The following is a 12041-nucleotide window of genomic DNA, read 5'->3' as shown; positions in this document are numbered from 1 at the left end:
TATTTGCTTTATCTCTGTCACATAATCTGATATGGATCTATTTTCTCGCCATACACAATGTAACCTTTGCTTCAAGTGAACTTTTCGTGGTTCTATATTGGAGCTATTCATTCTTACTAGTATCTCACATGCTTCCTTTGGAGATTGAGCCTTCTTCACATGTGGTATAAAGAAGTCACTAATGCATAGTGAAATCCAATGCATCACTTTCCTTGAATTCTTGATTCACTTCTTGTAAGATTCTACTTCTGCTTGCCATGTTTTATGTGCTTCAACATTCTCTCTATTTGGTTTCAAACCAACTTCGGGACACTCTTGTTCACCTGTAATGTAGTTCCATAAACCTTTGCCCATGATAAAGTTCTCCATCCTGTAAGACCATATGCTATAGTTCTCTCTGGTCAACTTCTCTCCAACAATCTGTGTGACTTGAGTTGAACTTTTTGCCATCTTTACTCTCTCAATTTCTTCCAAAGGATTTTGATAAAATTTCGGCAAAGTTCCGTTTGTATTTGGATAATATCTCAAGTGACAATCTCAACCAAAGTGCTCATAAACACTGACAGAAAATCTCTCACTGCCAAGGAAAAATCTACTGACTCACTTTGCCACAGACTGACTCCATACTATGCATAAATACTCTAAAACAATGTCCACATGGATCTGTATGCAAATGAAATCCATACGCTATCCTGTACCACATATCCATACATCCACCTTCTTCTCATAGTCGTAAACGACATATGAGGTCTTTAGCGGGGCCAGTCGGGGGTTCGCTCCAGTACCTAATCCACCTTGCCAAGGTACTAAAGCTCCTAAGGCAAGGCTTCAAAAAACCTCACTCGACCCTCACAAAGGCTGCAGTTTTTCAAAATACATTAACCTCATATCCATACATAACCACAAAGTACTCAATTTCACAATATAACCGCCTCAACTTCTTCCCACAACCTTTCTTACATAGGCGGATGTCCATAACGAACCCATAACAACCAAACATAATCTTCGATACACAATATCATGATGCAAAAGCTCTATGTCTCTCTCCAAAACCTGTGTAAATGCTCAACTCTTCACCTGTAACCTGTAAATCTATTGCCGAGTGCAAAACTGAAAATCTCCTATGCTTGTGTGAGCTGGTTGTTTGCTGCAAAAAAATTTTGTTGCAGATTTTGGCAAATCTGAGTATGCTAATGCGTCCGGAATGCCCAAAAACGTAAAGATAGACTCCTGGATCACTGTATTCCGAGTTCGGGTGAGGGAGTTATGACCAAAAAAACCTCTCTTTTTTGTTGTTTCCCAGAGCTGCAGAAATCTGTGTATTGATTGTAGCTCCTTAAACTGAGCTCTGATACCACTTTGTAGAGTGCGTAGATGATGGAGAAGATAGAAAAGAAGACTACGCACACACACCAACACACATTGAGACACACACACACAATCATTACACTGCAACAGCCATTCAACGTGCTGCTTTCACTCTTCTTCTCTTTGAACTATTATCCAAAGTATATTTACAACATAGTATAGTCAGTGTCCGGCCGCCCATAGCAAAATGGACATATTCTTTAACATCATATTCTTTAACACTTCAAACAACCCAAATATTGTGACCTTATCACTCAGGGCAAGAACGATACAGCACACCCTCAAAGGTGTTGAAAGTGGTAGCAAAACAAAGTTTAGGCAATGCCATAGTGGCAAGAAAGGAACCACAAGAAGCCAACACAAAGCTCAAAGATGGGTAAGAAGCTATGAAGTTAGAATTATAATTTGCAAATCATAGAAAACAAAGATCTAAAGCAACAAGGGACACCAACTAATTCTAGTGCCGATAGTTGCACTAGCTGGTTTTGTCCATTAAAAAATGGGCGACGCCATTCAAGGGGGATCGACATGCTAGAAAGGAAACAAAATCAAAGTATAATATGGATAGATGCCAAGGTGAGAGAGCATGGGGCACAAGCAATTGGGCCGAATTTGGAGAATGCCTCTCATTCACGCCAAGCTAAGATATACAACCTCTGTAAGTTCTTGGATGTGGATGATATGCCTCCTTCAACCATTGAGACATCGAATGCTTTTATGAAATGAACAACAAATCCAAGGCCTATGATGTCCTTCTTGGATACAATGATCTTTTAGTCATAAAATAAAATTTGCTTAGTTTTGAAGAGTTCCCAAAGTTGGATTAGGGCTTTTGAGTCACAAGGCAACCCCTGTTTGCTTGATGCTCTAGCAAGCAAGGACAAAGTTGCATGATATGCAACTTCGTCCTCACTTGCTAGAAATTTGAAGAACATTTTTCCTTATTAATTGAACAATGTTGGGAACTTCAAAGCTTGCCGATAATTGACCAAACAAAACTACTTTTTACCATAATAAGTTTTGTTTATGGTTATCGACCCCAAGAAACCCCAAGCAGGGAAGCATGCAATAAAGGCCACCATTATGCATGCAATTTAGGTTCTAGCAAGCCTACAATGTGTGGTATGATTTGTGCACTTAACATTGTCAAAGGAGACTTAACCCAAAGTGATTTGGAAAAATGAGCATAATCTCCGCCCGTTGGGTTTTCACCGTTAGTGGCCTAAATCATGATAAATTGAGCACGAAGGTATTAATGCCTTTGCAAGGAGTCCTCCAAACCTAGTGCACACATTGTTAGTTCAAAAGAGATCAAGATAAACCATGTGTAGCTCTTGAGAGAGGCTAGAAGATAGGAGCCTCCCATATCTAATGTTCTAGGAAAAGAGCACACGATCTTTGATCTAGATGTAATACACAATTGAATGGCGTGTAGATTTGGGGAGTCAAAACTAAACTAAATGCAAGAGGTGATGAACCAACCACAAGCAAATGCACTTGCTTAAAATAAAGTTGTAGGGTTATGTGAGATAGCCTAGGCGAGAATGGTAGAAGACAGTCAATGTGCACACACAACAGAATCTGGCCTAGCAAAAGAGATTAAAAAAGATGTGCCTTCATAGGCCTTGAGAATGCGATGATGCAAAATGATGGGTACTGACCTAGCCTTAAGACTAGGGATGATGCAAAATGATAAGTACTGACCTAGCCTTGAGACTAGAGTGTGATCTCTAGTGACATCACTAATGACTTGCTAGCACATGTTAAGGGCTTTATTGACTAGGGTTAACTCAATAGGGGGTACAAGACTCAAAAGGGTTGGTTGTAAGATATGAAATCCATGGATAAGTTTTGCTTACCCAACACGCCTCACCTATTCAAGGCGACACTTCGGAGCTACCAATCCATACCGGAAGTATGTGAACAAGGTGGGACCTAATTGAAAGAAAACTCTAATCAAACAACAAATGCAAACTTTCAGTGTTTTGAGACACACTTTCTATCAAGCTCTTTTGAGTATTACAATGCAATGTGAATTGATACTACAAGATTATGTCTCATCAATTGAAGCAATGAGGTTTCAACCATTGACAGTTCTGTGTGAAACATTAATGATGTGCCTACATGAACTCATTCTACAAAGAGAGAATTGCATCAACTTTTTGAGTCGCGTTTGCCTGAACCCATCGACCCAACTTGTCAAGTAAACAGTTAAAAATGGGGCTTGAGTTTTGTGAGAAAGTGCTTGGATTGATCTGACTGTCCTACTTGCCAAAAGCTATAGCTCCCATCATCGACCTCGGAGGCATATTAGTATATCTTTGTGGCATGCGCATCTGTTGACAAGCATCACATCATTTAACGTACTCCTTCGCATCAACAAAGGGAGCAGGCCATCAGATCCTGCTAAGGTGTTAGCATCTTCCAAAGTAAATCAAAACCACAGCACTTGCTCGGAAAAGCCCCGCAGATATAAAGATTAACAATAAATTGTCATGTTACAAACTTACCACCACATTATTGTAATCACAAGCCAGTGCTGTAGCATGTATAAAGTACAATAGACAGAGCCATCAATGGACTAGACAAACCCCCTGTCTAGAAATGTAAGAAGGGTAGAAACCATGTTCTAAGGCTCAATTGACCCAATTTGTGTGTATTGTATATATATCTCTCTTTGCAGTATACCATCTATATACATTAACTCCCTATGATCACCTACCTGCTTGGCAAAACTGTGTCTTTTACAAATGTAATATGAACAAGATGATGTGGATGTCCTCCAAGCTTGATGAGTGGCACGAACGTATCTCCTACTCCAGCAAGCATTGAAGACTTTGCGGATAAGCCATTTACTTGGAGAAGGCCTTTGTTGTTAAAGATGGATGCGACACATCTGATGGTGCATAAGCCATTACCCTCTGCTGCGTGCTCTGCTCTCTGCTGAGCTGGACCATCTCTGAAAGCACCCTTTTGGTTGTTTCAGCTCCCACTTCCGCATCCTCTATGTGGGCAGCAATGTCGTAAAACATGCTCTCCAGCACCGCCGAAGCTGAAGGAGACGCATGCCCAGATCTCTGTGATTGTGAAGAGTCCCTCAATAGCTCCAACAGCTTTTTTGCCTTCTCTTGTGCTGACGGTGTTCCCTGGACAGTAAGCTCAAGTAATCCAGGGATAACCCCTTCCTGAAGAATGGTTTCCCGATACTTGCGCCTATTGCTTTGGCACATTGTGAGCAAGGCCCCTACTGCATGCTCCCTGCCTTGAACAGACCCCTCTTCCAATACTTCTACAATGGCCAACAAGCCCCCACTTTCTCTGACTGCACTGCACCTACCCTCCTCGTAACTTATCAACGACTCAAGTAACGCCATCACCTTTTCTGCAACTTTTGACGATTTCTTGCAATCTTTCAGCAGAAGAATCAAGGGAGCGCCTGCACCCGTCTTAAGGATGGAGACGACATTCTCTGCATGTGTGGATAGATTGGACAGAGCAATGACGGCATCAACCTTGCCCTGAATACTCGCTGTTGTGAGCATATCTACAAGAAGAGGAATTGCACCTGAGGTGCCTATCACCGGTTTGTTTGCATCTGCAGCAGATAAAGTCAAAATTGCAGCTGCAGCAGATTCTCTCAAATCTGCTTGTCCAGAGCGTAACAGCTCAACCAAAGGACCGATAGCACCGGCTTTTGTAATCCTCATCTTGTTTCTGAAGAACAAAAAGACCACAGAACAAAATTCAGCAAAAACCAGTTAAATATGAGACATAAAAGCTACAAAGTGCAGCAATTTCTGCCATTCACTTCATAAGAGTGCAAAGTGGGACAACTGATCTAGAATAAAAAAGGATATGGACCATTAAAGACCTGTAATCCAGAAGGGAAACGAAAGATTGTCACCTTTTTGACATGGAACCTCACCTCATATCAATGGTGCCCAAATGCAGGTTTCCATGGAGTTAGTTCCTGATTGAAGCTTACTATGCGATCCATTGAATTGACATTCCATCACACTCAGTATCATGATTTTGATGGTGCACAATAAAAGCTTTTTAAGAAATGCAGTGCGCATGTTTGTGTAGAATAGCCTCAACCAGAAGCAGCTTATCGTAATGCCATAGCCATGGAACTCAAGGAAGCAAAGGAGATAACTTAACCCAAAGGCATTACATCACACTGGAAGGCAAAAGAAGTTAAATAGGCAATGAAGAATACAACTAGTGGTTGAAACCCACTGAAATTTTCAAAGGAATACAAACCATAAGGGAAAAACCATAACTAGCCAGGAAAATAAACAAAAGAGGGAAACACAACCATAGGGCTGAAAGAATGTCGAGAGATGAACAACTGTGAAGAGGAGTTGCAGCAAAAACAGGCCACCAGAACACCTTCCAGACAACAAATCGACAAGGGTGCGCACGAATTGACCAAACTTTGGAGGGTGATGGGAGGAGGGACTCCCCTTGCAAGGGCCTCCACACACACAAGGCCCTTTTTTTTTACCAAGAGAATATCTTCTTATTATAATAAACATCTGAAGGGCACAACCTCTTAAGATAAATATACAATGTCGATCGTCACAGAGGTATGATCCCAAATGTCCAGCGCTATTCGCAAGGCGTTCGTACTTGCCAATGCAGATTTTCATGCCCGTTCCTCTCTTCGCCGCCTGAGCCAAACAGGTTCCTTAGCCACGTACATCACAGAGTTCCAAAGACTAACTTTGGAGATAGAGACCCTTATAAACTTCAGAGCTTTATCGACGGACTCGAACCCAACGTGAAGGACAATGTGCACAAATACAACCCAACTACCTTGGGCACTGCAATTGCCTATGTGGAGCGTCTTGGCAATAATCAACGCCCTACACAGAATTTTCTCCCTGGTGCCAGATCTTCAAACAGCGCTCGCTTTTCACAACACAATCGCACAGAAAGCTTTAGCCAAAGTCAACAGCGACAATCTCAGTTCAGACAGCAAGCCACAGCACCTTATTAACTTCAAAGTTCTATTCTCAAGATCGACAATCTCAAAGCAGATCTCCTTCACATGCTCCACTTGATCGTGGTAAAGGACGTGATTTTTCTCAAGATCGGTGTTCTAATCCTCAACAAGGCTCATCGTCCAATGCTTCTTCGACTTCAAAGAAGGATGGTTTATATACAATTTGCGGAGGTGACCGACAGTGGATTCTCAAATAATTTCGTCAACACTCAAGTAGTTCCTCAGAAGACATCTCACTTATATGATGTGGAATTAGCAGATGGATCAATTTTAACTTGTGATGAGATAGTTCGACACTTGCAGTTTGGTATTCAAAATTATGCAGATCAACTAGATTTTGAAGTCATGTCTCTATCTTATTACGACATGATTCTTGGTCAGTATTGGTTATTGCAATATGATCTACCCATTAGCTTTCGAGGACATACTATCAACTTGTTCAAAAATGGACGTGAACTGAAATTACACGAGCTTTATCATGCGGAACAAGTGATTCAAGCCTCACGTGTACTAGTCAAACAACATGATACAGAGGATTATGAAGCAAATATAATCTCCGATGCATATGCAAAATTGGGATTGATATATTTTTTAATTCATTAACTTTTCCTGAATCAATTGATGAAGACAAAGATGATTTCAAGCAAGAAGACTTTCCAAGTGATACTCGTTACCAGACAAAGATAAGGACATAGTTGTAGATTCTGAGTCTGAAGACGACTATGCTTTCTTTAATTCTTTGTTGGATGATGATATGCCAATTGCAAATCATGAAGTGACAGTTTCTAAAGACGATTCTGAAGAATTTTGGGATTCATTATTGGAAGATGATTGTAGTCTCAATCCAAAATCCTCTCCAGTGATTTGTAAAGATGAAGTTACCCCTTTCCAAGAATGCATTGAGAAGATTTCCTCTTCACCAAATATTTCGTAGTTATCGAAAGATTTTCAACCAGAAATCTTACATCGCATAAAAGATTTTGAAGCTCAATCTCTTGTTGCAGTCAACCTGGTTAAGACAGATTCTTCTAAAAAGTCTTTGAATATTGCAATGACATGGAATTTAGCAATCAAAGCGAAAAGGTTTTGCAAGAAGCAAAGGTTCAAGACAAAGGTTTCAAATAACCCAAAAACTGAAGATTTTCGAAGATTCAATGCTTTTCCAAAGTTCTATCAACATCAAAAATCATTCCTTTAACCAAGGCTATCATTTTAAATGGGAGGGAATGTCACGATTGTGACTATGTTGCAGTATTACATCCACTCCTAGTTGCAGATACGCAAAGTGCCACGCCAAGGAGAACCCAACGCTTGGATGGTCACGACCCTTCACTCAAGAGACATGCCTCTTCGCCAAAAGCCACACTCCTTTGACGATTGGTCACACCCCTTCGCTCTATGGTTGCAACTCTTCGTCCAATGGTTGCAGCTCTTCGCCGAAAGGATGTGTCTTTACATCTAAAATCGCGTCTCTTCACCATGAGACTTGTTTTTTCATTTGTGTCTCTTCGTCTCCTACATAAGGAGCCTATTGTACTCACGGTGCGACGTGCACAAGAGGGGGGCCACTCTACTCCTTTGCCACATGTTACCTCGATGGGAATAAAGTCATTGATTCCTCTTTGAGATTTCAAGCATATTGACAAGTTGACAGTGTACTACTGAATAACTTAAAGATATACGCTTGAAATAAAATTGAAATTATTACATGTGCTCTCTCATGTGTGTGTTGTTTGAGTACGTATCAGAAAGATAAAATGACTATAGCATTTTAAATGTTCTTCTAACGGGAGGTGTGAATGTGATAGTAACGTGATTTGATAGATCAGGACATCCGTGAAAAGATCAGTGCGGTCTTGATGTAATTGCTAGATAATTTACAATGCTTGTGATTCTCATTTGAGATCTCGACAAGGATAATGATGTGAATGTTCAATGATGAGTGTCATTTTTGTGAAACAAAAGGAAGGGAGCAATCAATGATGAAGATGATAGAGAAGTAACAATTGACATCACCAAGAGATCTACCTAAGAAGGCCATAAGAGGACCAGCAGATCTCTGCAATTAGAGCAAACAAGGAGATGTCAGCCGGTATAGAGGACAGCCCACTTCAGCAAGTGGCTCCTGAAATCTAGAGCTGGGGAGGAAACTCCAAGAAGACATGAAGGCACTCTGGGGACTACCATATGAAATCCTGATGTAGAAAACCTTGTAAAGAGAGAGCAAAGCGCCGATCCAAACAGCCCAACATCCCAAAACAAACAAACAAGAAAGCACAATCAAAAGAGAAAAACAAGAAAAAGCAAAACGAAAACAAAGAGAAAAAACAATATCAGCAAACAAAAACAAGAAACAAAACAGCAAAATCCAAAACCCGGGAAAGCAAATAAAAATTTCGGACTCACAAGCCTAGATTCACTCACCTCACATACACACACCACTCACACCGCCAAGAGCAAAGTCTTAAGTGTAGAAACACAAAAGCGGGCACACAAAAACCAAGCTCCACTCATGCAAACGACGCACTCACGCACACGAGACAAGCAAATCAAAGCAAAGAAAACGTACGCAAAAACAAACAAAAGAAACAGAACAAAAACAGCAGAAACATCCCAAAATACCGTGATGGAAAGAGGTGTCTTGCTAAGTGACCCTATGCCAAACGGAGCCAATGTTACCAAGGGCTGATATCTACTAGCAGTGCCACCTTCATACACAAATCCATACCAACACATCTCAACTGAGCCTTCATTAGAAAGTTGTGAAGGACAGAAGTACCCTCGAACTAGCTCATGCAAGAGAGCTTTTGTGACATCTCGTCTTGCATTCTAAATCTTTAACAGTGTGAAATGTTCGGAAAATGAGAGGCATGCAAATTGGTTAATACTCCAACTCATGGAGTTTCTCTAGTATATCTACTTCCAAACTCAATAAAGTTTGGAAAATCTTTTGGTCTACAAGAGTACACAAATCACTATTATTAGTATAGTAAAATTCACAAAACTCCTTGAGATAAATTCTCTACTTAAAAGGTTTAAAATCATGTACATGACATCTTGAAAAAAAGATAATGACAAGAACACTTTATAAAGCACCTTAAACGGGTATAGTTTTTTGGAACACCAATTAAACATCAAAAGTTGGGACTTGCTGCTGAAAAGCTCAAAAACTATCCATAGCTTGAAAATGGTCCATCCTAAGCCGAGTCTGAAACCAGATTTCTGACTCTTGTTTTTTCAAACATTTTCAAACACCTCACAAAAACTTAAAACATGTTTGAATGCAACAATGTGCGCAAGGATATTGAACATGAGATATGATGTGCTATATACTCTAACTCGTATGTACAGATAGGCTAAACAAAAAAAGGTAGTTGAATGATCCCAGTGGAGATATCAATAGGTTGCTTGAATCAAGAATTATACATATAAATCAAAAGATAAACGTCATAAAATAGACAATTGTCTCAATCCGATTTAACTCTTCTTCTTTTGTTTATCTCCAGTGTTTTATGCTTCACCCATACGAATTCAACATGTAAAGCTGAACTATATACAAACAAGACCAATATCTCTTGTCAAACTCATATGCAAAAAATTGTAGGGTGAGGCTTGATTCTAAACTTGCAGTCCTCCACGTTCAATATAGGGTATGAAGTTGTTAAGTCAGACGTTTGGAGGCATGAGTAGTTGGTTATCAATTCAAAAACTTGAAAAGCTATGACTGTCGTGAGACAACAATGGGCAGCCCCATCTAATCAAAACACGATTCAACGCTTCACACAAGAGTAAGAAAAGTTGATGATCGAATGCTCGCACAAAAGGTATTGAAGAGAAACAAGAAAGGAAAAAACAAAGCACAAAGAACCAAAAGAAGAGCCAGTCTTTCCACTTTAACAAAGAAATTATAATAAGGGAAAAATCTCTACAAGAAAGGCAAATGAAAGCTGAAAAAAACCCCATTTACCCCTTCTCCTATATCAAATGTCTCCAATCTCTGAACTCTCTAGTGCCAGCATTTCTATTCCATTACCCAAATCTTTAACTGGGGGGAAAGGAACCTCGTTACCATAATAGCCCCTAGGATGCCTCAACAATTGTAATTCATGGCTTCAAGCAAAATGAATTCTTGATCTTAATTAAGTACACGCTAATTTTCCAATTTTCGCAATATAATCTCTTCAAAGGATCGGAATTACCCCCAACATGAGCTTAATCAAGGCTTCTCTTCATTCCTTGGTGATAGTTTTGAGGCAATTTCTCACACTCCCACTCACTGCTTGTAAAGCACAATCGGTCAACAGCACAATCCCACGCACAATAGGTCCAGTTTGGCCATTCATAAACAACAAACCAGGTTTCATGATTAACTCGCACAAACACATGGTTGGGAAAAAATCTATACTGCTGAGAAAACCAAAGTAAAGTACCAATTTTCGCAATATAATCTCTTCGAAGGATCGGAATTATCCCCAACATGAGCTTAATCAAGGCTTCTCTTCATTCCTTGGTGATAGTTTTGAGGCAATTTCTCACACTCCCACTCACTGCTTGTAAAGCACAATCGGCCAACAGCACAATCCCACGCACAATAGGTCCAGTTTGGCCATTCATAAACAACAAACCAGGTTTCATGATTAACTCGCGCAAACACATGGTTGGGAAAAAATCTATTCTGCTGAGAAAACCAAAGTAAAGTAGACTTCAAACAAAACTAACTGCACAGTAGACATACAAAAGCAATTCACGTAAGATCAAAGTACAGATAGCAACAAATGATCTACACAGAAACAGAAAGATAAAGCAAGCTAAAAAGAACGTGCACCTCTCATTTCTCACTGCTAGGTTCAACAGAGCCAGGAGGGCAGCTTCTTTCACTTCCGCTGAAGATACTTTGAGCATGGACACAAGCGGTGTGATTGCTCCTGCTGCCGCAAGATACACACGGCTTCTAGCAGAGGTCTTTGTAAGCTTTCTGATCTCTCTTGCAGCTTGAAGGCGGACCTCCCCCATGCCATATGAAAGAGCCCATAGCACATCTTGCATATGCTTGTTGCTCTCAAGTTGCAATTGCTTACTGTTGGAGTCCGCAGCATCATGCCCGTCACAGAGCAACGTGACGGGGATGCTAGCATCTCCCAAAACCATTAGACATACACGAGGTTGAGCCTCTGCAAAGGGGGCAAACAAGATCACAGAGATACGAGGCTTCTGTCTGCGTTATGTGAATGTGTGTACGTGTATGTGTGAGTGTAGTGTGAGAGAGAGAGAGAGAGAGAGAGAGAGAGAGGTGTGTGTCGGGCGGGCGTGTGTGTGTGTGTGTGCGCGCGCGCGCGCGTGGGAGTGAGAGAGAGAGAGAGAGAGAGAGAGAGAGAGAGAGAGGCGTGCAGAATTCCTAAGCGTAAGCGTAAGCGTAAGCAAAGAATGAAGGAAAACGGGATACCGATCTCCTGGGTGGCTTGATTCCAAAGCGAGGTGAACTATGCAACGAGCCTGCCCGGTGCCGTGTGGGTGTGTGTGTGTTCCGGAAAAGGGGGGCCAATGATTCCTTCCTGTGAAGCTCGTTCCTGTGTGGGGGGCAACTTTTCAATGACCACGAGACTGAGGCCTGCAAGGAGAAGCGACCCGGAGGCCGGGTGGCCAAATGCAAGTTGACCTTTCCCCT

General features: G+C 41.0%; 1 protein-coding gene across 1 annotated transcript; it reads right to left on the bottom strand.

The window, feature by feature from the left end:
* Positions 1-3817: 3817 nt before the first annotated feature.
* On the bottom strand, positions 3818-11808 carry LOC147449695 (U-box domain-containing protein 17-like). The gene is made up of 2 exons (XM_086522060.1): positions 11202-11808; positions 3818-5082 (listed from the first exon to the last, which is right to left on the bottom strand). The coding sequence occupies exons 1-2, from the start codon at positions 11522-11524 to the stop codon at positions 4221-4223; spliced, it is 1185 nt and encodes a 394-aa protein (XP_086378186.1). The 5' UTR covers positions 11525-11808; the 3' UTR covers positions 3818-4220.
* Between the last annotated feature and the right edge of the window lie 233 nt (positions 11809-12041).

The sequence above is a fragment of the Adiantum capillus-veneris genome, chromosome 10 (genome assembly GCF_014529385.1).
Source record: "Adiantum capillus-veneris isolate H3 chromosome 10, ASM1452938v2, whole genome shotgun sequence".
Classification (NCBI taxonomy): Eukaryota; Viridiplantae; Streptophyta; class Polypodiopsida; order Polypodiales; family Pteridaceae; genus Adiantum; species Adiantum capillus-veneris.
This window is presented reverse-complemented; position numbering and strand designations above follow the sequence as displayed.